Here is a 27,126-nt window from a genome sequence, read left to right on the forward strand (position 1 = left end):
TTGGGCCTCACCATCTAAAATTTATTTATTATTTTTTTCCCGACAGGGCTCAAGGCAGCGTACACAGGGTTCCCAAGGTGGTCTCCCATCCAGATACTGATCAGTCCCGGACCTGCTTAGCTTCAGCAAGGCTGCTGCACCATGCAACATGTATATGAATGCCCTGTTGGGAACTCAGAGAGCACCATGGCACCCCCACACACCCCAAAGAATCCCAGCAGCTACACATTGCCAAGGAAGATCGGTAGTGGTGGTGAGCTTTCTTTCTTGTCCACCATTACTGATCTTTTAATTGAGGGACCCTTGATATGCTCTGGAGGAAACCCCAGGGTAACCCATCACACTGTTTGAAAACCATAGATCTAGGGGCAAAGACATCTGATTCATGTCAAAACTGGGTCTTTGGGCAGGGGGAGGAACACTCTTTCTGAACGCAGACCCCTGTAGCTTTCAGTTTTGTAGGTTGACCAAGTAATGTCACTGGTGGGTGCCATGGAATGGGGAGTATCAAGGGGAGGGGGGGCATTGTTACATGGCACAGTGAATAAACCTTTCCCAGCTCCCACCCCTGAGCTGCCTGCGATGAGCCGAAGGGGAAGATAATGGTGGCATCTCCTTGAGTATTGGAATGGGGATCCAATAAAACCAGCCAGCCTTGATTGTTGGACAGGGCCCAGGCATTGAGCAGAAAGATCTCGGGGAAGACGGCACATCTTCCACCCCAAGCAGGTCAGCCCAAGGGGATTGGGAACAACCCAATGCCTAGTTAATGGTGGTAAGCAGACCAAGGTGGGGTGGGGGGAGTGATAATCACTGGGCACAATCTATTTTTTATACAGGGAGTCCCTCTTTGGTCATGTGTAGTAAGAAAGACTCCAATCATCTGCAGCTTCAACAAGTAAACACATAACCTCCAAACTGTACAGATCAGCCTTCCCCAACCTGGGCCCCTCCAGACGTTTTAGACTTCAACTCCCATCAGCCCCCACCAGCATGGCCAATGGTCAGGAATGCTGGGAGTTGTATTCCAAAACATCTGGAGGGCACCAGGGCAAGGAAGATTGTTAGTGATTAAGCATGGAAGGCTTACAAGTCAAAAGATAGTGCATCCAGCCAGCCTCAAACCTAGGAGTTTTGCAGCTCTTGTGAAAGAGCTGAAAGGGAATTGGGGGGAAATTCTCATGCAAATTCTTCTAACATTCATGGATTTTCCAACATTTGAATTTACATTTGTTATTCTCCCCAACATCTGGTAGGTTATTTACAACTTCGCCCTCTAGCCTTAACATGAAATCAGAGACTTTTAAGACTTCAGGGTTTGTTTTCATTGGTATCCCCCAATTGTCAATATGCAATATTTGAAAACATTTTAAATTCAGAGTTTCAGAACTAAAACATTGCTGAGTTTTGAACTTGTGAAGAAGAAAATAGGCTGTAATGTTAGCCTCTGGAGATGAAACTTTCCCACCAGATGTTAAAGTGTTTGGGGAGGGGAGGGGGAGAGATTAAAGCCCTCTCACATGAGAGGAAAACTGCAGTGTCTTCCTCCATAGGAACTCTCCATAGGAACCCAACCAGCCTCTCTGTCCCTGGGGAAAAGAGTGACCATAGAAAGAGACAGACAGTGGCATCATGTGCTTTGGTAACTTAATATTTCCATACAAAAAGAACTGTTACAAATACATTGTCTGAAAAAACCATCTCCTTGAAACCACAAATATTGTGCTGAGATTTGTATCCTGACAACCTACCCAACCGTGTGTCTCCTGTAGCAGCTATCAACAATTTAAAGTATAAGAATAATAAAGCAGCTAAAACAAACTGGACTCATGAACAGCGAATAGGACCTGATTATAGACTGCAGTGGTAGGCAACATGGAGCCCACAGGCACATTTCTTGGTGGCCGGTAAGGTGGCTGGAGGTGTGTGTCTGAAAGACAGAGAAAGAGTGTGTGTGTGTGTGGGGGTGTCTACGGGTGGTAGTCTAGAGTAGGGATGTCCATTGCTGGGAAATCCAGTTCTATTTTGGCCCAACAGAGTTCCACGGCATGTATGACCCGCTTTGCGTCTGCGAGCTGAGCTGTCGACTGTTCCGTGAACTCTGGGAACATTTTTGCACATTTTGGGAAGGTTCTGAAATTTGCACAAATCTCTGAGCAATTTGCACACATTATGGCCAAATTTGCACAAATCATGCAAAGCTGGCTGTAATTTGCAATTTGTGCAAATTCAGCCATAATTTGTGCAAATTCGACCATTGTTAGTGTGATTTGTGCAATTTCAGCAATGATTTGTGCAAATTCAGCCGTAATTTGTGCGAATTCAGCCATGATTTGTGCAAATTGCTCTGAAATTTGTGTAAGCTGCAGAATCTCCCCCAAAATGTGCAAAATTCTCAGAAAATCTGCAAACTGGCCCAACTCACTGCAGATCGAGTCAGGTGCTATAACAGGAACTGAAACAAGGTCCAGGGGGCCAAGCCTAGGAAACCTCATTGAACTCCACCCCACAAAGAGATTTCTCCAACATTCCTAATCCAGAGAGTGAGAGAAAAAGAGATGAGGAGAACGTGTTGCTGGCAGAGGAAAGGGGAGAGAAAAAGAGTTTGCCTTCTGAGAAATAGGTTTCTGTTCGCACTGAAAACTGTAAAGTCATAGCAGCTTTTGTGCATTGTGGCTCAAACCCCACCTCTGCCCTGTACTCAATCTTTTGTGGAGGTTATTTGTCCTTTGTGACCAGCCATGCCTCCCATGGCAGCCATTTTGTTGTGGTGCCCAGGACTGTTTCTCAAATTTCCATGTGTTTATGGGCCCAAAAAGGATGCCTATCCCTGATATACGCTCTGTTTTAAAAATTATTCTTACACAATGTTAAATGGGAGGAGGAGGAGAACGGAGGCCCTTTGAAAAATATGTTCCACCTTTCCCCTCTAAATATAAAAGCTATATAAAGAAATAAAAGATAAAAAAGAAGCAATGTAATATCGAAGCTAGGAGGACTGTGTTATATCACCCTGTGAATGGCCCCTGTACTTAACTTGTATTTCAACAAGATTTGCATAGACATGCTAAACTTTGCATTGAAATGTCACAGGCAGTTCCTCCCACATTTCATAGCCTTTTTGACTACACTGTTTACAATTCCTCCCCCCGCCCCCGCTGTACCCTTATATTTTCTGACTCGGCACACTCTTCATACATCTGATAAAGTGGGCTCTAGTCCATGAAAGTAGTTAATGGCACAAGAAATCAGTTAGTCTTTAAGCTGCCAATATGAATCTTTATTGTTTTGTTGCAACAGACTAACACAGACAACCATCTGAGATTTAAAAACAGGCATGTTCTCCTCCCAGCCCCAAATCTGCCACATCCCCCCTTCCCCTGCCTCCTCCTGTCTCCAACACAAACTCCTCCCTTTCCTTCCCTTGTTGGCAGCAACCATGGTTTTAGGGCGCAATCCTCTGGATGTTTAATACAGAAAAAAATCCTACAACTCCCAGCATCATTCCAGCCAGCCAAGCTGGCTGAGGCATGCTGATAATTGTAGGACGTTTTCCTATCTAAATATCCAGAGGATTGCACTTTTGACACCACATCTAAACCATGTCTAATGCTAATCAGGGTTCCTGTCTGAAACCAGATTTGAAAACAGTTTGGAAGTTGTCTTGCAAATTTGATTAAGAGGGATCCTGATTAACCAGGATTTTATGCGACCTGAATCAGACCAGTCTTAGGTGCACTCCCCAAATCAAAGATCCAACAATGTTCATTAAATCCCATGTGTGTGTGGTGCCTTCCCCTGACACTGACTCTAGCTTTCTGATGTGCAAGGTGTCATCCCATGGAGCTGAATGGTGGGAGATTCAGGGCAAATAAAAGGAAGGGCTTCTTCACGCTGCACATCGTTTAACTGTGAACTTCACTGTCACAAGATGTAGTGATGGCCATCAATTTGGACAGTTTTAAAAGGAGATTAGACAAATTCATGGAGCATAAGGATATAAGAAGAGCCGTGCTGGATCCATCTAGCCCAGCATTCTGTTCCCACAGAGGCCAACCAGCTGCCCACGGGAAACCAACAAGCAGGACATGAGTGCAACAGCACCCTCCCGCTCATGTTCTCCAGCAACTGGTGTACCTGGGCATACTGCCTCTGATATTGGAGCTAGCATATACCCATCAGGAATAGTAGCCACGGATAGCCTTTTCCTCCAGGAATTTGTCCAATCCCCTTTTAAAGCTATCCAAAGTGGTGGCCATCACTACGTCTTCTGGTAGTGAATTCCATAGCATAACTATGTGCTATGTGGAGAAGTACTTCTTTTTATCTGTCCTGAATCTCTCAGCTTCATGGGATGACCCTGGGTTCCAGTCTTATCAGAGGGAGAAAAATATCTCCCAATCCACTTTCTCCACATCATGCATAATTTTGTACATCTATCATGTCTCCCCTTACTTGCTTTTTTTTTTTGTTTAAGCTAAACAGTTGTGCCCTTTCCTCGTAGGGGAGTTGCTCCAGCCCCATGATAATTTAAGTTGCCCTTTTCTGCATTTTTCCAGTTCTACAATATCCTTTTTTAAGTGCAGAGACCAGAACTGTACACATTATTCCAAGTGTGGTTGCACCACAGAATGGAGAAGGCTATCAATGTCTAGTAGTCATGACAGCTATATGTTACCTCCAGTACCAGAGGCAGGATGCCTTTGTATACCAACTGCTGATTGGGAACATGAGTGGGAGGGTGCTATTGCACTCAGGGCCTCCTTGTGGGCTTCCCACAGGCACCTGGTGGTTGGCCACTGAAAGGAATGCTGAACTAGATAGGCCCGTGGACTGATTCAGTACAGTTCTTCTTATATTCTTATGTTTAGGAGGAGTTTATCTTTACCATATGAAATTCAGCAAGCACGACAGTCAAACCCTCCGTGATCCACAGCACACAATCATTAAGGTTTGGATGGTCAGCTGCTTGCAAAGAGAGTATTGATTGATAGAGCACTGATAGTTCTCTTCCACATCTAACAACACACTAGAGCGGTACAAGTGCTGCACCTGTTCTCAGTTCACCGCGTTCCCTCGAGGAATATCCCAGGCTTGTGCAGTTCTTGGTTCTGTTATCAGTGAAAATCATGATACACTGATGGATCCACCGACAGAGGCACACAGAACAAACTGATGGGCTTGAAGCAGGCAGTCTGAGCATCTTTCTTGGCGCTCACGCCACATTCCCTTCTGCTTGTGCTACAAATGGACCACTTTGAAGCCAAAGGCCATTCCTCATGAGAAAGCCCAACATGACCGGCCTCACACACTACGGCAGCAGACGCGTAAGTAACTCCAGACAAAGTTACTGGCTCACAAAATCTTATTTACTAGCCTGCCCACCCACACATGCCTAATTTAATCCGGAACTGGGCAGGATGGAAGATGTGTGGCTGATGCCAACAGCAGTGTCTCATACTCCTTCTCCCCCTGGTAACATCTAGAAATACCAAATACATATAGGCTGCAATCGTGTGCATGTTTAGACAGAGAAAACTCCTACCACTCCCAGCATGCCCCAGCCGGCCGTGCTGGCTGGGGCATGCTGGGAGTTGTAGGACTTGTTTTGGTTTAAACCTGCGTAGGACTGCACCCTGAACATGTCATTGTGTTTTCTCTCTCTCTCTCTCTCTCCCTCCCTCCCTCCACCCTGACTTTGTAAGTGGCAGCCAATGTAGTGCAGAGAGTGCATCATGTGTTTTGCATTACTAGAGAGATTTGTGTATGTGGTAAGAGGTATATAAATCTATTTAATTAATTAATTAGATGTAAATGGAGACAGAAAAAGAGGAGGGGATGTAGGGTGGGTGTTTTCAGTGGCAATCACAAAAAGGAGAAGCCACACCACCATCAGAGAAACACAACACATGAAGCCCTGTAGGTGCAAATATAACGTAAAAGAGTATTCCCAAAGCATTTTGATTGACTTACTGTCCCTTCATAAATGGTCTGTTAGAAGGGAACGCAACGTTAGCCATCGTCTGGTGTCCCCTCCGCTGCATTCCCTTCACTTGGTTTCATCATTCTCTATGTCAGGTTTCCCCAGCCTGGAGCCCTGGCTGGGAATGATAGGGGTTGTAGTCCAACATGTCTAGAGGGCACCAGGTTCGGGAAGGCTGCTCTATATTTCTGAGACAAAATGCTTGTGCTGCACATGTAGACACCCCACGCCATTTAGAACCCTGCAGAGCCAGTGTGGGGAGACTACAGGAGTAGAACCCGCTCCCCACGACAGAGCTGACCCCTTCAATGCATGGAGGACATAGCCAAGTGATGGGAAGGGGACAGAGGGGAAGGGACCATTGAGCGCAATCCCTCCCTCCCTCCCGCCCACACACATGCAATTCTAGTCACATGGGGGATGAACAGCAGAACAGGGTGCGGTATCCCTGACTGTATAAGTTTCCCTAAAGAAAATATTTTAAAAACATTAGGAATATGTACTTCCACCCATCTCTCCATTTTCAATGGCCACCACGCCACAAAATGTCTACTTCCTGTCATAGTCATTCATGGCATGCCAGCAGCCAGATGGGGGAAAGAATCAACTTTCCTCTAGTTGATTAATTGGCTTCATGTTCTGAAATCTCGTCATAGTTTTGAAGATAAGCTCCCTGACCCAAGTTCCTGCTCTTGAAGGAGAGCCTTTATTGCTCTTAGGTTCTGATCGATGCCTACAGCAGCTCTCAACAGCCATTATTTAAGGAAAAAGCACGTACAATTTGAGACTTCATATTTGCAAGGGAATGGAAGACCCCCCTCCCTCTGGGAAGCAGCCACAACCCTCCAGTTGCCTCCCAGGCCCTTCTCTAAATGCTCAACTTTTGTTTTAAAAGACTACGGCTGCAATCCTGCTTGTGCTAAACAAGTCGGGCAACTTATTTGACAGGAGCAGGATGCTGCAAAGCTGATCTTGTATGAGCTGGCTTTCGGCAGGAGCTATTGTCGTCTGATCAAGACCGCAATCCTACGCCTACATACCTGGGAGTAAGTCCCACTAAACTCAGTGGGTCTTGCTTCTAAGTAAACATGCACAGGATTTGCACTGTAGATATTATATGCTGTTGCAACAGGATGTTTTACACCCACCCAGAGCTGTAGGGGGTTGCTTTGCTCTCCTGAGTTTTAGCATCTCCCTCAATGCTTCCACTCCAGTCATGAGAATCATGATACAATTGCACCATCCGCTGCTTTCCACTGTCAGGCAAAGAGATCCTTGCAAGTGTGACTGCAGCGGGAACTAACAGCGTTAGATTTTATTGGTATTTAACCATATGCTTGAAAGACCTGCCTAGAGGATATCCTAACATTTGGAGTCAGCAGCCCTTCAGGCAGCCTGATTAACACAGTAGGTATCAACTGTAGCTGTAGTGAAGCTAATGAGACCTTGCCATCATTTTCTGATGGAACCAGCATTTAACTTAACAAATACATCCGCCCGAGGGAAGTCCAATTAATCCAAGCGACCATTAAAAGAGATGAGCTATGCCAGCCTGCTCCAACCTGGTGCCCTCCAGGTGTGTTGGACTGCAACCCCCAGCATGCTGGGATTTGTAGTCCAACACATCTGGAGGGCACCAAGCTGGGGAAGTCTGGGCTATGCAGATATAAAGGTTCAATCTACAAAACTTCATGAATTGGAGTGTCTCATGGTACTGACAGACCTGAAACTGAGGGTGGAACATCACTGCAGAAAATGGCAGCCCCGTGTCAAGGACTCCTTTCATCTCTGTAATGTCTAGTTCAACTTGCCCCATATCCTGATAGCATTATGATAATTGAATCACGGCATTAGAAGGGGCTATTTCAGCCATCGAATCCAACCCCCTGATCAGTACAGGAATCCAGTTTAAAGCATCCCTGACAGAGTTGAGGCCAAGCCCAACTCCCCCTGCCCCCATCTTTCCCTGAAATTCCCCAACCCACAAGGAGAGGTTAAAAAAGAAGAAGGAAAAACCCTCCACTGATGCCAATGGAGACATATTTCTTTTTTAAAAATTCCCACACACAAGGGGAGCAATAGTTGGGGGGGGGGAGGTTTAATCCTCCTGGTGCACAGTGGTCTTGATCTAAATTGGGGCCATGTGCCCTTACTTAGAGTAAAATAAAAGATTGTCCTCAGCTACGCAACTCATATAATGTGTAGCTTGACCCTTACAATGCAACCCTACACTTGCCTACTCAGAAGAAAGCCCCACTGAGTTGAATGGGACTTAAGCCAGGTAAGTATGTATAGGATTACAGCCCTAAGAGGGTTTAATTGTCTTACCCAACTCAGGTTTTGTGAGAGCAGTTAGGATCCCCAACAGAGAATTCTAAGCACCCTCAAGAAACTATAATTTCTAGGATTCTTTGAGGGGATTTGTGAAAGTTCCACTCGTATAAAACTAGCATAACTCTGTAGTGGAGGTATCCTTCAGTTATTTCAGTTGAAACCTCTGGCATAGTGGAGAATTGCTGTAGAACTGAAACCAACGTTTTGTCACAATATCAAACTTGCTATCTTTTCCGAATATGAATTGAAATTAAAAACACACACATCAAAATTGGGAGTTTTGATAATTCAAAATTTCATGCTTGAAATCTGAATTGTTGGTGCTGCAACCCAGGGGAGGAAGAATGAAGGGGGGCAACGGCAACAGCCACCCAGCCTGGATGTAGGAAACCCAACTTTGGCCAAGATGGTGGCTTGGGTTGCCATCAGCCAGTAGCTGCCTCTTGCAGACTTATGTGACTCATTGTCTTGCCATCAGAACCCAGGACATCAGAACTGTAAAGTAGCTCAGTGCACTCCAAAAAGATGCTGTAGAAAAAAACAGGACCAGGCAGGAGGCTCGCTGTCTGGGCCTTTGTAAGGAACTATAAGATCTGTGGATTGCTGCCCCGTGTGGTGAGCCACTGACCAGCAAGTGGCAGCCTTCTCAGTGAAGAACCTTCAGGCCCTGGACTGATTCCACCCTCTCAGGAGGACTACTGGATCTTTCTGGGCAGGAAGGAGTATAATAGGACTTCCTGTTCCACTTAAGCTTTGCTTGAGCAACAAGATCTTCCTGAACTTTGGCATGTGCCTGTATCCTAGGTGAGCTTTTGAAAACTGCCCAGAGAACTAGCTTGAATAGGTGGTAAATAAGGTTTGCATTTAGGTTTTTGCTATTTTGCATGGCTTCTCCCAGCACAGCCTTGGCCTGTCCGCCCACCCGCTGCCCACACAAACAAACACGCACTCACAATGTTTGACAGCAGGCTTGCTTAGAAATGGTAAATATTAGCAAAATGTTGGTGCCGCTCAAATCTGAACGTGGCCAGACAACATTCTTGGCTTCAAAAGGAAGATGCCTTCAGAAAACCTTTCAAAATATTTTCCTCAAAGCTTAATAATAATAATTTAGCATTAGTGAGGGGTGAATCCCCGTTGCTGCTGGTAGATTTGTAATCTGGCTGGCAATTAGAAGTGACATTAGAAAAGTTGTTTCCCCCTGAAGCATTCTAAATTTGTGTGGAAATGTGACCCTGTGAGCCCCCAGGCCCCAGCCCTCCCTTATCTGGCTGCTGCAGTGGCCGGAGGGATGGGATCTCCCCCAATCCCTTTTCCTCCATCATAGGTGGTTTAGTGTTACGGCAGTGTCCCGGGCATCAAAGATCCTGGAAAATGTAGTTTATCCAGAGTTTCTGACTCTTTCCTCTCACTATGGGAATAATGTGTCCCGGAAACTACATGTCCCAAGTCTACTGGCTTCATCTTAAAGACATCGGGAGACTTGGGAAAACATAACGCAACTTACACCTGAGATTCTGTTGTAACAGATGGGAGTTTATTTAAAAAAACAAAAAATGAGACAGCAAGGACCTTTACCCTTGAATTTAAAGCGGACTTAATTCTAAAAATATTTTGTTGTTTTTGCACACACGCACAACCCTAGAGCAGTCTCCAGTAAAGCTTAGTTCAGGACAACGAAGCCAATTCTGTGCTTTTGAAGATGGTGGGAGTTAAAGCTTATGGTACCCTTGCTTAAGTGGTTACTAGAACTGCAGCCAAGAAGTATTTAAAAGGGAATTGACAAGATTTTCAAACTCAAGGAGAATTGCCTGGTTGTCGTGGCAATGCCCTTTTCTGTACCATTACTTTTCTTTCCTTTAAAAATGCCTTTTCAATATGATGCTGTGCTTCCTCCCGCCCACCCCCCAAATCAGCATCTGTTGACCCTTAGTGGAGTTCTCTTGTGATGCCTTTTGCTCTTTGCTCGGGATGCTCCTATTTCAGTTCCCATCGGCTGGCCAAGTCAGCAGCTGTCCTGAATACAGATCCTTTGTTTTATTTACTGAGGGGTGGGGTGGGGGCTTAGAGCTGAATAATTAAGGATTTGCTTTGAACAGAAGAGGAGAGCCTCTGAGTTGCATGCGGCCAGGGAGGCGGCCATCCTGCCAAAGAAGCAGGCAGGCAGTCCACCTAATAGGCAATTCAGACAGTTGCCAGAAGCAGGCAGTTGGTGTTGGTAGAAAAAGCAATCCCCCCCACCCCCGGTGAGAGATCTAGGCCTGTGGTGCACTCTGACTCTAATTGGGACAGGAGCCAGATGGGCCTCTCTTGAACTGTGCTGGGCTAGGCTTTGCTATGATGCAGACAGGTTCTGCAATGGGCCCAGCAACAGGTCAGTGTCTTTATGCCTGGTTCCCCCCCTCCACACACACACCCGGTGCCATAGCTGAGAAAGTATCAGCAGGGTAGGAGCATGCCACAGCTTACAGCAAGCGGGCAGCACTATCCCAGATACTATGTGAACGCAGTCAGGGGAAACTCAAACATCAAGGTCTCATAACTGAAATCTACAAGCAGCTGAATGGCTGTCTTCCACTCGCTGTCCTCCAGGATCATAGAGGGAGCGCTAGAAGGGGCTTATTTGCATCTTTGGCTCATTATCTCCTGTTATTGTACTTCAAGAATGGCAGCTTATCTAGGGGTGCCAAGCGGATATTGCAGGCTCACCTCTCCCACATTTTTCCCCATCATGTGTCTGTCTAAGCTCACCTCTCGAATTACGTTGGAGGTGATCTGAACTCTTGGTGTCTTGAACGAGGCTTAAAAAAGAGAACACATGTAGGCATGCATCCCTGTCAGAATTCTGAAAGTTTGGGCCCAGATTTGGGGGAAGGGGTGAAAGTGGTGGTAGGGGGTAAAACTATTCCCCCTGTCTGTTTTGCTGTTCAGGGAAGGGGGGGGAGTGTCAGTGGTGAGGGGCCCAAACTCATCGGTGCTCCCCTGGATCCTTGCTGCTCCTGGCTGCCATGTTTAAACCCTTATAATGCTCCAAATGACACTACATCGATCTCTGGAGCATTGGTGTATGCATGTGCGTGTGTGAAACACTGATAACCAGTTGGAACTGCCATTTTTCTCCCAGAATGCCCCTTGGAATGATTCTGGAGGCATTATGGGGAATTAAACATGGTGCCCAGCAGGAGTGAGGAGATAGGAGGAGTGCTGGTAGGTTTTACGCACACCCAGCCCTCAGAATTTGCCCCACCCTCAAAAATAGCTGAAATGCCCCCACCGCAAATTGGGCAAGGACACGGGAGAGCGTTCAGTTCAGCCCCAGAATCTACCCACCCTCACTGAGATTTTACTTCTCAAGACTGTGAATAAGGAGTTGAATCCTTAAAAAACACACACCCACACTTCAAACAATTCTAGCTAGCACAATTTTAACAAGGCATTCCCAATAAGCAAAAGTAGGGACCGAATAAAGACAGCAATTTATCAGGGTCATATACCCTTTCAAGCAAAGCAGAGAATATCAGCCTCAATTTTCCTGCTCTCACCATCAAAGGAGCCCTGCCAGGGTCATGGCCGAACGGGGCGTGTAAACATCTGCCCCCCACCCACGCAATATTCTAGGACCCTTCTCTGAATTGTCAGCTTTCATTCAATTCAGAGGCGGGCAACAGGTGGCCCACAGCTGCCTGCAGCCCCCTCTGGCTGCTTTTGCTTCCCCCACTGCCCCACCACCAAATTGGCCAGTGAAATTAGTGGGCTCAACAACTGCAAAAAGCATGAAATTCCTTTTAAAACAAGGGTGGGCAAGTTCAGGAGGATTTAGGGGCATTTCTGTCCCACAAACCTCCCCCCCCCCCAAGGGCCACACATCTCTCTATCCCACAGTATCATTTTTTTTTCAAAAAAATAAAAAAATGGCATCTGGAGCAGCTATGGAGGGCTAAAGGGGTCAAAATTGGCTTGTTTGACCCTAAAAGGGTAAAAAAAAAAAAGCAAGCTTCAAAATGACTGCTCCAGGTGCCCTAAATTCAATTGGTGGTGGTGGGGAGATGGCTGTTTCTCATTGATGTAGGATAGGTCTGGAGTATGATTTTTATCTTTCTTCCCCCCACCCCCATCTCACAATTTCTCACTACAGGCCTAAACCCTTTACAGGGTCTCAAGAAAGGAGGGATAAACAGATAAGGAAGGCAGATCTGAAAGACAAGCTGTATACTGGTTTTATACCAACTCCTCCTCATCTTCCTCACAGAGCTAGTTTCCAAGAGGGCATCCTGGTCATCAGAAGCCCCATGCAGGCACTTGCCTGCTCGCATGTGGGAAGGGGGCGTGAGCATGTGCATAAGCCCCGCCCCCAATGTCCCTGCACTGTGTTGAACGCAAAGCTCTGAAAAGGGCTCCGTAACGTGTTCAGCTGCATACGCTTACTGAGCTCCTGCCATCGCAAAACCTGCCTGATCGCAAGCCCTGCCTCTACAGCCAGCGTCTGTTCGAGATCCTGTATCCTCCTCACCCCATGGAACTACAGTTCCCAGGGTTCTCTGAACAGAGGGAATGCTGTTACATTTGTTGGATAGGACACAGTAGCTAAGCAGGTGGGGATCTGCAGCCTAGAGAAGCCTAGAGAAGGAGTCTGGCCTGGACTTTAGCTGCAGCAGTGACAGAATGGTTTGGTATCTGGTGCAGGATCAGTGTCCTGGACAAACATCCCAGGAACCAGTTACGGGGTCAGTCTTTGACATGGGCTAAAAGCAGTTTGATACAACTTTTTTATTGCTGCTGCAGACTAAAATGGTGACTCCTCTGGAATGTGTTCCAATGAGATTGTATTGGGGCTGCACTGATTTAAGTGGTTAATGCAGCCTTCTCCAGCATTGGTGTCCTCCAGATGTGTTGGACTACAACTTCCAGCATCCCATGCTGGTTGGGGTGCTGGGTGTTGTAGTCCAACACATCTGCAGGGCACGAGTTTGGGAAAGGCTGGGTTACTGGATTCCATCCCAGCAAGAGACCTGGCTTGGTTAAACTGGTTGACAAATGTTGCCTGCAAAACTGGGGGAAATGGAAAGAATTCCACCCCGTCTCCTTAGCTCCAAGACTGTTAAAACACAAGGTTCTCTCTCTAGAACAGCAGGGGCAAGCCACGGGGAGTTGATGCAAATAGTGGCAGAAAACCTCAACACGGATCTATCCAAAGGAGTATGGAAACATGCTACTTACGCCATGACAATGACACTGAAATCCAGCCAGTTCCATGGGTCTCGGAGGAAGGTGAACTCGGTCATACAAAATCCTCTTGCCAATATTTTTATCAATGACTCAAACGTGTAAATGCCAGTGAAAGTGTACCTGCAAGGGGTTAAAGGTCCAAGAAAAAGCGGGAATGTTAACGGTTGATGGAACGGGGGGGGGGGGGGCAGCAGGTTTATACATGCCCATTCATCACCCAACATCTAGTGACAAGTTGCATAGGTGAAATGGTCCCCAGTGGTCAAAAGGAAAAAAAAAAACCCTTTCCTCTGAATCACCCAACATGACCTCAAAATGCAACACTTTATCGCAGACCTAGTTCACACATGCTGCTGCTATCTAGTAACGTGCATATAGTCCGCAGGCTAAATGACATGCCACATTAAATGCATAGCATATGGGGAAGTACAAATTGTGTAAAATGTGTTCCGTCTGTGTTTCGTGGATTGTCAGGCACCTTTCATTCCATTGGCCTCCCATCGATGGAATCAAGTTTTTTTGTTTCCGAATTTGCACAAATTCCCATTTGCACAAGTGTACAGTTGCGCAAATTTGCTAGTGCGAAAATGTGCAAATTGCTTCCAAATGCACATTTTCACAATTTAGCCTATGGGGGAAATATGTATTTTTGGCCATTAAAAAAAATCCATACTTTTTCTACGACGAAATGTGCGCAAAATTCGGGAAAGTTAGAAAACCAGTCTGCACGTCCACAGAATTCACCCATCACGGGAAACACCAGTGTCCCCCAGAATCTGCGGGTCAGATTCATGAAAATCCAAACTCATTTGTTTCCATTATGGATTCCGCCGACATCCCTAATAGCATGTAGCTGATCCTAACTTCTTCTCTTTTTTTACTTTAGTGTAACCATTGGAACCAATGGAGTTTTCTTTCTTTGGCATCCGTGTGTGTGTTTTTTTGAGGGAGCAAATCTGAGGGAGAAGGAGAAGTGACTGGGAAACTTACCTGCCCCACGTGTGGTGTCATGGAGGATAGGGCTATAAGAGCTATGAGCCCTAACATCTAATCTAAATACAACTTCCACATACAAATAGAGTATATCTCTCAGTACTAGATGCCTGGGGACAAACAGGACATGTCATTCAACTACAGATCTTCCTATAACAGGACAAATGCTTTGGCCACTGGCCCTTTTTACTTACTCTCTAACACAAGGTAATAAGCCACGAGAATCAGCCGCTTAAAAAATGACCCAGAAATTGTCTGATGGTACATGGTACAGTCACTGGAGGCTGGTGGCTCTGACTGCGGTGGGGCTGTGAATTCCATTCTGGGTTTCAGTCAGAACCAGCCAGAACTCTAAAGGAGCTATCCAAGGTGCTGGACCTATTTTGGGGATAGAGTTCAGCACCTTAGCTAGCCCCTTTAGAGTTCTGGCTGGTTCTGACTGAAACCTAGAATTGATCTGCACGCCCACCAAAATCAGAGCCACCCGCCTCCACTGGGCACAGTTCTTCTGCTGAAGCTAACCAGGTCTGACCCTGTAAATGCCTGCATGGAAGGCTACCTGGGAATCATGTGTCGGCTCCCCTGGGCTCCTGAGGGAAGAGTGGGGTGTGCGTACTAATCCAAAGGTTCCGGTCCTCTGGAGGAAACACCTTCCATTGGAGGAAGACAGCCGTTGGCTGCAACACCGTCAGGCGCTGCTGACCGCTGCCCCCTGTGGCAAGCCATGTCACTGCAGCTTCTCAGCAAAGAACCTCCCAGACTGACTCCACCCACCCAGGCAGGCCATTGGATCCTTCTGGGCAGGAAGACGTATATAAGGGTTTCCCATTCCAGTTATGCCTTGCTTGAGCAACAAGGAGTTCTTGAGCTCTGGTGCATTCCTGTATCCTCGACTGGTCTTCAGTCCTGCCTCCTGGTATATCTTTCGGACTTGATTTCTGGCCTAGCAGGAGGGACTGTAGGTCCACGGTAGAGCACGAGCTTTGCATGCAGGAGGTCCTAGGTTCAATCCCCTGCATCTCCAGGTAGGACAGAAAAAATTCCTGCCTGAAACCCTGGAGAGCCTCCGCCAGTCAGTGTCCAATGATACTGGGATCGATGGACCAGTGTCTGATTCAATATAAGGCGGACTCCTATGCTCCTCGACCTGCCTCCTGCTTGGCCCTCTGGTCCTGATTTGTTCTTTGCCTCCTGGTTCCTGGCCCACCTCCGTCTGCTGCCCGTGACCCAGCCCTGACAAACCTAAGACTTGCCTCACTAACCTAACATGCATGCACCTATTTTAACTGATAAAATATTGGAGGGCATTTGACTGGCTTTACCACCTGGGTCGTCCTTTTGTGCATTACCTCATGTGGCCCCAGTCCTGAAACCTTTTGTGGATTCGGAATTGCATTCTTAACCATCTAAACCCGTTTAGCAATAATATGAGGAATGGTCAAGCATTGTTGCCAATCTTATAATGACTGGACGGTCTCTAAGACAGGCATATTTGGGAGAAGGTACCTGCAGTAAATCAATGGAAGGCCAACTGTTGTGTTTCGGTTGAGTTCTGCCTCTTTCAGCTTTCTCCAAAGAGGTTAGCTGAAGGCCTTTTCCCAGAAGATCGGTTTATACCAGCCTTCCCCAACCTGGTACCTTCCAGATGTTTCTGTTTCCAGGCCTATTTGACCTACAATGCCTGGGTCCAGGTTACCTGAAGCACCATCTCTTTCCATATACACTTCCCCAGACCTGAAGATCATCCTCAAAGGCCCTTCTCTAGGTGTCCCTGCTGCATGAGGTGAAGCAGGTGGCTACTAAGGATAGGGCCTTTTCAGTGGTGGCATCCCTGTTTAGTGAACCATCCAGAGAGCTTTAACTAATAGGTCGTATAGAAATGTAATAAATAAATAAATAATAAAAAGTTTTACTGCCTGAGGCAAAGGATAAGATGGCGTCCCTCCCATTCTATGTGCAAAACCTGACTGGACCGGCAGTTGAATCTTTCTTTGACATTGGCAGAGGGACAATGTTGACCACCACACCTGAAGGCAACAGGGGGTGCAAGGCAGGCTGCATGGCCCCACAACTCTCTCCTCCAACACCTTGCTGCCTCCTCCCAGCATCTGCTGTCTGACTGCCTCACTCTGCCTAATAGCAGGGCCGTTCCTGCTGACATCCACTGGTTGTATCCTGAATTCATAGAATCAGACAGCTGGAAGAACTAAGAGGCCATTTTGTCTGTCTCCCTGAAAGTACTGCTTGATGTCCCAGAGGGAGAGTTGAAAAAACAAAAATCCAACATCCTACACGTGGGAGGGGGACCTTCCCTGATCCCCCAAAGGGATCGTAAAGCAACTCTCAAACTATTCTTCATGAATTTATGCAAGATTTTGTATAAGTCATGCAACCTGACATTAAAATGCTGCTATTAATAGGGTTAGCATTTTGAAGAGGAGAAAGATGCCGTCGTTCAAGCAGCATTTGCACCCCTCCTGGAAGTTGTGGCCCGTGTGTCCCACCAGATCCTGACTCAAAGCAGGGGCATTTTGTCATCTCTCCCTCCGGCGCCAGCCACCAGGAGCAGATGGCTGTGTTTATCGTCTGTCAGTCAAAAATAAAAAGTGTGTTCTGGTTGGCTCAATGAGCCACGCTAATTGTTTAATGCACTGCACTTAGATTAAGCTTTTGCATCTGGTATCCATTTCCATAAGGAAGAATTTGCAGAAGTGCAAGCTTGCTGTACTTTTTTTTTTTTTTAAGAAGGAAAAAAGAAGACTTAAAAAAATCAGAGAAGGTATCTTTTAAGAAAAAATCATCAGAGGTCAATGATGACACTGCTGCTATTCCTAAAGATGTGTTTAGCTCAGCTTCAGAAACATCTAAACTAATACAACAGGATGTTTGTGTGTGTCTGTCCATCCGTCAGCACTGTAGCACCAAGACCTAAACCTAAACACCTGAAACTTGGCATGCATACTAAGGGTGTGCTCCTCAGGGTGATTTTGTTTTTAAATTGCATCCCTAAATTGTAATTAATGTAAATGTGTCCAGGTGGTTGAAGGTTGTAGCAGGAGCAGCAGCCCCTCGGGGCGGACTCCCCTAAGCAACCATAGCCTTGCACTCTGAATCCAGGGGAGATCAGTAGGTCAAGAGATGGAGTGATAGGCCTGTCCTACCGCCTGCTGTGGGGCAGCCCCCCTCGGGGAAATGGAGTGGAGAGAATAGGGATGGATGGACCCATCTTGTCAGGGTGGAAACTGAGCCAATAGAGCCCCAGAGCAGTTCTGATTCTGAGGAGGAACAGCAATCCGTGGGAGAGGAGCTCGCTCATCCCTCACAGGCACAGCAGCTGGCAGAGATTCCTCCTGCCGGCATTCCTGAGATAGATAGTGATCCTAGCAGTGAGAGAGCGCTGGAGGGGGGCTTGCTGGACTCTCGGCGCAGACGCAGGGAGCGGCGACAGATGGAGGGCGCCGAAAGGAGGTGCTCTGCTCGTTTGGCACTAAAACAACAGTTGCATCCCGAGGACCCAAGGGTAAGAGGGAGGATCTCTCCATAGCCCATAAGTTCAGAGTCTTCCCACAGTTCTCCTTCAAACGGGGCCAACTGCCTCACCTGGAGCTTAGGCTACTCTGCTATCTATCCCCAGTGCAGTTCCTTGCTTAGTCGCTAGTGATTAGTATCTGTAAGAGTCATAAAGTAATAAAGGAATAAAGCCTTGGAAGGAATCCTCGTCATCTGTGTCCTGAGTTGGCTATTGGAGGGGACTGCAAGAGGCAGCTAGGTCGCTCCTGACACATCTCCACCTGGGGCGCAGGGGAGCTCAACGAGCTGCTCCCCCACCCGCTCACGCAGCCCGGACCCACTCGGTGAGCCTCCCTACTTGCCCACCAAGCCGCCGCTCCTCTCCGCACCAAGGACTCTGACAGTCACACCCTTGTGCCTTAGATGCACGGTTTGACTGCTGGAGTCCTGGGCACCCTGCGTGCCCCAAGCGCTCTAGCCTTCTCCTCCCGAGGAGGCCAGGGCTAGAGTGCTGGGGTGCCGCCAGGGACCCTCTTGCTTGCGCCGGTTGTCAAGGGCTTCCTTGACAGCTGGAGGAGGCAGGACAAGTCATCGGGGGCACCCCCAGCCGCTCGCTGACCTCTGGGGTGCTCAGCGGCTGGGTCCATCAGTGCCCCATGGCTGGGCGAGCGGGGTCCTGGAGGCCGGAAGCGGGGGAGTCCCTTGGACTCCACCCCTCCTCGGACTCCTGCGCCATCCCTAGGACAGACCCCTCCCTTAAAGGGCTATAGGTGTGCACCATGGCAAGGGTCATACCTAGGGGTTCCAGCAGGCATGGCTTCACTCGGATGGGGCAGGCCCAGCATGCCCCACTCTGACAGCTGTGGTACATTTGCTCTGCAAACATTGCTGTATCAAACTAAGGGCTATTCTGGCCTGCACGAAACTAGGCCTGTTCTCTTAATGTCTCAAAATTAATGTCTCAAAAGACAGTTCCTGGGGTTGTATCACTTTGGCGTGACACTCTAATACCGGGGTGGGCAGACTGTGGCCCTCTGTCTAATTTCAAAAGCCCTCTGCAAACGGTCATAGCTGAGACCTCTGGTGAGAGTGAGCTCTCCTTCCCTCAGGAGCCTGCTGGACAGGGGGGAAGAGGGCATGAAGGCCCCACCCACCATTAGCAGGCCAAGAGAAAGCCAAATCCTGTATGCAGGGGCTCCAAGGGCTAAACGACACGTTATGTTAAATGTGTCATGTAGAGCTGACCCTGACTATTCTTTTTTAATTTTGTGTAAGCACATGAGGCCCTGGGCTGGATCACAACCACTACACGTGGGTGGGGGGAGGGGGTTGAACCTTCCCAACAAATGCTTTCCCTCCCTAAATTCCACCCCCCTCCTTGGGAGGGCTAAGAAAGAAAGAAAAACTCAAGTGGTGCCCAGGGAGAGTTTTTAGCCCCCATACCATAGAGCCCAATTTAGAGAGGAAAGTAGCTGGGTGGGAAGGTTAATACACACACACACACCCTCCACCTGCATGGGGGGTCCTGAACTGGATAGGGGGCCTGTAGGATTACAAGAAATTAATCAAGGTTAAGACTCTGCTACATGGTATCATTTAACATAGCATGTAATTTAGCCATAAGTCTCATGGATGGGTGGGGGAGCAGCAGTTTGAACACGTACACACAAAAGGGAGGAAGGGGTGGCAGACCAAAGAAATATGAGACCAAAAAATCGAGCTAGCCCAACAATATTTTTAAGAATTGAGAAGGAAACATACCCGATGTAAATCTGCCACAGAGGGTCCAATATATTCAAAAAATACTATAATATTCCAAAAACACTATAATTTAACCTCAAAATACAACACTGAAAACCAAAACAACTATATAAGAAATAGAATTAAGCCTAGTTCACACAAACAGCAAATGGGGTGATAAAAATGCTCCCCAGGACAGCACCATGGGAGACTGCAAGTTTGAATGTTTCCCACTGAAAAAAGTCTGTGCATATGGAAAGCTAGCAGATCAAGGAAGAAGGCCAAGCAAGAACTCTTCTTCCTGGTATATTAATTTTCTATGCACAAGGACACACACACACACACACACACACACACATACACACCAGTATTCAATGGGGCTATCATGCATCTGCGGTCTGACATGCTATAAATCCAGGGGGCATGCTTTGGGGGGTGAACTAGGCCTTAGAAAAAAAATCCATATCCCAACAGACATTATGATTTATTTGAATCAATAATGTTCTAACAATGTATTCCAACAAAACACCAATCAAACATTTTGGTACATGCCCTACTCATAACACCCTGTTTAATGTTCTGGTTTTCAGGTTGTCCTTAAATTATACTTCCAACCCACCCATCCACCCAACCCTAAATAAGCTATACATAGCTGGACTCTATATATTACACAGACAGAGGCAAATGGGAGAAGAGACAGAGATCTGAAAGCATACTTACTCAACGTATTTATTCCAAGAAGGGAGCTCCGACCATGCCATGAACACACAATTGGTTAAAATAGTGCACATAATAAACATACTGAATAATGTGAAATTATGAGTTAAGGAAAGAACTTTAAATTAGTCCCCCCGCCCCAACCACTCTGCCTTTAAAAATGAGCTTGTACATTTTTATCTTTGACTTGTGATGGTACAACCCTTTCCTGTTTGGCAGCAGCAGTTCACCTTGTAAAGGTCAAGTGTGGTTGCAGAAAATCAAAATACACTAAAAAATCAAAATACAAACGCGCTAAGGTTAGCAATTAGAGATGTGAAGGCCCAGTGGAAAAAACGGGGCAAACAAATTCCAGAAAAAAAATAGGGGGAAATCCCATTTTCTCCCCCAGGACATTTTTTTTGGCGGGGGGGGGGGCAGAATAAAGGGGGGTACTTTCTGCTTTTTCCAGTTTTGTTTTTTTCCTGGGACTTCACGTCTGCTAGGAATGGTGATGAAAGTTTGCAGTCCATTAGCCAAAATTGCGCAACCAGGACATAATAGTTCTGCAAGCCAAATAATCAATCAAAATGCTGCAAAGGCTGTGTAAAATTAGCCAGTCACTCAAATTACATTCATTAAATACAAGTTCCCCTCAAAGGAAGTAATCATAGTTTCCCTCAAGACACAGCCAACCCTAACCACTGATTATTTGGTGTTTTCCTGGCTTCTGCAGTTTTTTTCCCCCCATTCTAAAAGGTTGCAATGCCTCTCCTAAGGTTACTGGGCACTAAGAGTTTGAAGCAAAAATATGCCGATCATTTTCAGAATATTGTCCCCCTTTTGCCTTTGGCCCCACCCACCTAGAGCTGTGCACAGATGGCCTCTTGAACCTCTCCGCCTTACTTGTGGACAGAGAAATTTGGGAGACAATTTCACCAACTTTCTCCGGGGTGAGGAGTAATTCTCAACCGTTTCTCCCAGCGAGGGCTCCCCATTGGCAGGGCTTGTAGCACAGCGGCTTTCTCTTTTCCTAAGGGGTCTGGGGGTTTTCATGCTGCAACAGCATCAGGCAGGCCGGCCCCCAATTTGCATCCACCGCAGTGCAGGCAGGGGCAGCGTTGCGTCCAGCTCCAGGGATGAGGCGGAGCTAGTGCTCTGCCAAAACCTGTCCTCTAACTTCCTGAAAGTCTTCTCTCCCCAGGAACGAGGTTTCCTTGTTCTGCCTCATTTAGGATGTTTTATAATGTATTTTGTGGTGTTTTTGAGCTTACCTCATCACAGCCAGCCTCCCAGGCTGCCTGCATGTCCTGAACTGAAAAATCCTATGGGAGGAATTACCTCAGGGTGCCTTAAACTGGGCTTCAATTAAAGTGTAGGAAGCTGAGGAGGCTACAGGCAACCAGGGAGATGATTGTACAATGGAAAACACAACCCTTGTGCTCACTCCACGGCCATCTCCTAAGTAAGGTCAGCCCAAGAAACCCACACCCAGCCCATGAGAATTTCTTCAACATTTCTTCACCATTGAATTCACCAGCAATTTCTCTGCTATCAAATTGAACGAGAGCGGTTGAAAAAGTGTGGGAGAAATTTTCGGCACACCACTATGCTCACCCCTGGAATGTGGCCCCCAAGAGCTCCTTTGAAACTGAATTTTGCCAAAAGAGGTTTGACACCCCTGCTCCACAACATGCACTGGGGAGCATATATGGATATATGGGCTGCTTATATTAATCTATACATTTGAAATAGAAGTGTTGAATCTTCATTTCTTGCTTTTTTCTTTTCATTAATGGCATTGTGAACTATTACTGTGAGTGGATATGATTTTTTGAAATGTCCTTTCTTTTTTCTTTCTCTTTCGTTGTTTTCCCCCCTTTCTCCTTTTTCTTTTTGCTATGATTTCAAATAAAACTTAGAATAAAAAAAGAAGAATTCATGCACTCTCCTTCCTCCAGGAACTGTAGGCCTGGTTTTTAATTGTATTCTAAAATTAACCATGTATGGATTAAATTGCACCCATACGTACATATCCAGATAAATTAGATCCAGTGTACTGGAAAAAAAGTGCACGTAAACCACGAAGGGGGGGGGGCGACCACAGAGATGGAATTGTGGAGTAGCCAAGTTTAGCTTCTCTTAAAATACATTTTAAAAGGGTCTGTGCTGAATAGGAGCACAGGTGCAATGGAGCTAATTCAGCAAAAAGAAAAAAAGAAAAGCAAAGAGGCTCAGTTAAGGAGAAAGGCTGGGAAGAGGGGCTGGGGGAGAGAGACCTCCCGCAGCCAGGCTTGTTTAAGGAGAGCTGCATCTTCTTGTACAAATGCTTGTAAGAAGAGCACAAAACAATAGCGCCACCAGTGTACACGGGGCATAACAGTGACAGCTCTCTGCCTCAAGGAGCTTACAATCTGAATTTAGAAGGGGGAGAGGGAAGAAAAGGGACAAAGGAAAGAAAATTCAATAAGTATATATCCAGGGGAGGCTGGTGGCTCCAATGTCAGTAGGGTGATGAATCCGCTCCAAGTTTCAGTCGGAACCAGTCAGAACTCTAAAGGAGCTATCCAAGGTGCTCCGGGTTTCAGTCGGAACTAGTCAGAACTCTAAAGGAGCTATCCAAGGTGCTCGGGTTTCAGTCGGAACTAGTCAGAACTCTAAAGGAGCTATTCAAGGTGCTCGGGTTTCAGTCGGAACCTGTCAGAACTCTAAAGGAGCTACCCAAGGTGCTCAGGTTTCAGTTGGAACCAGTCAGAACTCTAAAGGAGCTACCCAAGGTGCTCCAGGTTTCAGTCGGAACCTGTCAGAACTCTAAAGGAGCTACCCAAGGTGCTCAGGTTTCAGTCGGAACCTGTCAGAACTCTAAAGGAGCTACCCAAGGTGCTCCGGGTTTCAGTCGGAACCAGTCAGAACTCTAAAGGAGCTATCCAAGGTGCTCCGGGTTTCAGTCGGAACCAGTCATAACTCTAAAGGAGCCATGCAAGGTGCTCGGGTTTCAGTCGGAACCTGTCAGAACTCTAAAGGAGCTATCCAAGGTGCTCAGGTTTCAGTCGGAACCAGTCAGAACTCTAAAGGAGCTATCCAAGGTGCTCTGGGTTTCGGTCGGAACCAGTCAGAACTCTAAAGGAGCTATCCAAGGTGCTCAGGTTTCAGTCGGAACCTGTCAGAACTCTAAAGGAGCTATCCAAGGTGCTCAGGTTTCAGTCGGAACCAGTCAGAACTCTAAAGGAGCTACCCAAGGTGCTCCGGGTTTCAGTCGGAACCAGTCAGAACTCTAAAGGAGCTATCCAAGGTGCTCTGGGTTTTGGTCGGAATCAGTCAGAACTCTAAAGGAGCCATCCAAGGTGCTCCAGGTTTCGGTCGGAACCAGTCAGAACTCTAAAGGAGCTATCGAAGGTATTTTACAGAACTCCTTTAGAGTTCTGACTGGTTCTGAGTGAAACCTGGAGCACCTTGGGTAGCTCCTTTAGGGTTCTGACCAAAACCCAGGGCAGATTCACGGCCCCACTGACATTGGAGCCACCAGCCTCCACTTTGTATATCACAGACACACACTCTCACTCCAGGGTTTATTTTAGCTGGGCTTGAGGACTAAGCAGTTAAGTCAAAGATTTCACCCGAGAGGTGAAAAAGAAAAATTAGAACCACATAGCTATGTTTACAGGTCCAGGCATAAAGAGCAGCAAGGAATAAGGGAGTCAGGGAAGAGACCCTTTAAGAGAGAAGGAGACCTTGAAATAGCTCAAGGAGATATAGTTGGAGGAGCAAAGGATCCAGGCAGTGGTATACCCTGACGTATCCCAACAATTGGTGACAGAACCAGGGATGTCCTGCATTCTGCTTAATTATTAGTGGCAGATCATCCAAGAAAGCACTCGTCTATGGACACATCTCCCTTTTTCTGTTTATGTCCATTTGGAAACTGAAGTGAGGCTACAGGACAGCAATCCAATTTCAGCTTGGAAAGTAAATCTGACAGCCCGTTCCTCAAAATAGCATAAATGCAGCCCTTGAAGCAGGATCTCTGCAAGGGGTGAGGGGTGGGGACGGGATATTTTCTTGCCTGCCCCACATCCACCGTCAAAAATGAGCTCGGTTGCTAACTAGCCTGGTTATTCCCCCATGAAAACTTAGAAACTAATAATTGGACTCAAGGGGGAAAGTCATCCAAAGACTGATTCAAAAACATTTTCCACTACTGGGACCTTTTCCTCCCAATGAATGGCGCAGAGAACAGCAGACAGCCAAGCCTCATTTTCTGCTGTTATTGCTTGTCGAACATTAACCTCTATAATAGGTTTTGGCAACTGGAGGCCTGGGCTCCCAAACTGCCTCCCCAGGGCCTCGTCTTTGCCCCGCAGCAAAGCTCCTGATCCCAAAGAGAAGCTGGGGACTCTCTTTAAGCCATTCCTTCCAGCATGAAAAGAAATGGAAGACATCTCTGCTTGCTTCTCTGTCATGAGAAAATGAAGACCCAAACAGACATGCCTTTAAATAAGTACCGAGCAGCTACGGCTTTTCTTTTTTCATTTTTACTCTAGAGCCTCTGTTCCAAAAGTGTGTTTTCAATATAAGATCTTGGCTTGGAACAGATAAAGATGACTGCAATGTGTAAGATGGGGTCCTTGCAAGGAGACTGTGTAGAAGAAGGATTTTGGAAGGTGCCGATCAGCATGCAGAGAAAGATAAGCTGCACATGCCAAAAATCCCTCTCTTGCACATAATAACACTCACTTTCCATATTGTGCTTCAATGTCTGGAGCACTTCACATACGTACATTCTCTTTGTACTTTTTACAAGAACCCTGAAAGGTAGGCCCATGCTACTCTCCCCATGTTACAGACAGGTGTGTGTGTGCGCTGAAGTTCAAAAATAGTGGGTTGCCTGGTGGGCTAGCGGCAGAAGCAAAATTCGAACTTGGGACTTTGAATCTCACAATCTTAACTGCTCTGTCCCACCAACTCTCAGCACAGCTATGAAAGGTAGAGGAAGCCTCACCTTTTTTGCACCCGCCTGCCCTAAACGCACAACACTCAGCACCCAAATGACAGAGAAGCACCTATGAACTGCAGCCAATCTCTGCACATCTAGAATCAGGAGGCAATGCGACCCACATCAGAGGGCCGCTAGATTCCCCTGGACAAACATACGCCCCAGAAAGTGTACAAGCTGTGCAGAGCAACCACTCAGAATATCTTCTCAAAAGAGAAATCAATCAATAGGCCTGTTCCAGAGTCAATCTATCATTTGAAATAATACAAATGTCAAACTTTGTTTTCCTATAATTTCCAAGTCCCCACCCCCACCCCACTCCAAACTCAGAAGAACTTTGGAAACAGCCTTCAAGGAAATTTATTCTGGGGTTGGGGGAAATGAGCAAACCCCAATTTGGGCACAGACAGAAGTGTTTGCACACACCAAAGAGCTGTGCGGGTTGAGCTATCTAAATTCCCAGATATCCTCTTTTATTCTTTAAGGAAGAAAGCAAGTTTCTAGTCCTTATGACTGTGAATATATGTTTGAAAGTATGTGAGAAATGGCTGGTGATAGCTCAGAGGAATTGCTGAATTCAGTGCTCCTATTGCTTATATCTGTCATGATCAGTGCAGTATTTGCAGAAAAAGGTATATAACTAAACTTGATCTGAGTTGAATAAGATTGCTGGTAGGCAAGAAGGTGGGCTAAAGTTGAACTCCTTGACACTCCCTATGATTAGCAGAATAAATTATGCTAAATAGTAAACATTGGTGTAAAAGTAAGAGAAATTGTGCAATATTGCTCAATCTGTAATTTACACAGGTTGCAAAATTCAAGTTACATTGGTTAAGTTATTGATTTGTTGTTGTTACTTTAATTAGGGCACATGACACACTGCCTTGCTCATGTCCCAGATACCTCTGTTTCTCAAAATATATGACAGACTCATTAAATGCACATTTATCCTGTATATGCTCCATCTTTTGCTAAAACATCAAAGGCAAGGGAAGCAAAATGCATGCTTTGCTGAGTCATGAGTGACATGCATTTTAATAATCTGTTTAAAGCAACCTGTAATGCAAGCACTTTGTTGAATTAGAGCCATCTAGCCTGTGCTTTTGCATACAGATCTGTGCATATATATTACTGTTCATGAGGTAAAGAGGTTAGGTAGCTAATCTTCCCTGGCATAAGTATATGCTCCTGAAAGTCTTCACGCTTTCAAGATGAACAGAGCAACTCCATTCAACCCGTGCTAAAACCACCTGCACTTTTAAAACACACAAAGAAGAAGAAGAAGAAGAAGAAGAAGAAGAAGAAGAAGAAGAAGACAAAGTTCACTCCAGAATGTAGTTGGGAAAGGAGGAGAGACTGAAAATGCAAGGCCTTCAAATCTGGATAAAGAATGACATTTGCTTTGCTTTACATCTGGAGCTTGACTGCATTGACAGCATCTATAGAGCAAAAAGCAACAGACCCCAAGGACTCCTAGCAAATGTCATGAGGTGTATTTGTCTTGTGGCCAATGAATATAGTTGGGAGCAAGAAATCTGACCTGTAGCAGTGCAGAGCAACATCAAAAAACCCAAAGAAAACAGCAATGTTTCCTTTCCTCTTTCCTAGGGCCACTGTAGTTATCCAGTCAGGGTTTTGATTTGCTGAGCTG

General features: G+C 46.4%; 1 protein-coding gene across 2 annotated transcripts in view; it reads right to left on the bottom strand.

Annotated features, from left to right (window-relative positions):
* The window catches only part of LOC146345193 (sodium channel protein type 5 subunit alpha-like), a 301,192-nt gene that overhangs the window by 261,608 nt on the left and 12,458 nt on the right, over positions 1-27,126 (bottom strand). For both annotated transcript variants that reach the window (XM_084859393.1, XM_084859394.1), the window contains exons 3-4: positions 20,507-20,596; positions 13,535-13,663 (exon numbers count right to left, since the gene is read on the bottom strand). In XM_084859393.1, the coding sequence (XP_084715519.1) occupies positions 13,535-13,663; positions 20,507-20,596 (219 nt within the window). The remainder of the gene's footprint in view (positions 1-13,534; positions 13,664-20,506; positions 20,597-27,126) is intronic.

This window comes from Heloderma suspectum, chromosome 5 (genome assembly GCF_057233095.1).
Source record: "Heloderma suspectum isolate Gila_16-S chromosome 5, 16-S_ref, whole genome shotgun sequence".
Taxonomy (NCBI): domain Eukaryota; kingdom Metazoa; phylum Chordata; class Lepidosauria; order Squamata; family Helodermatidae; genus Heloderma; species Heloderma suspectum.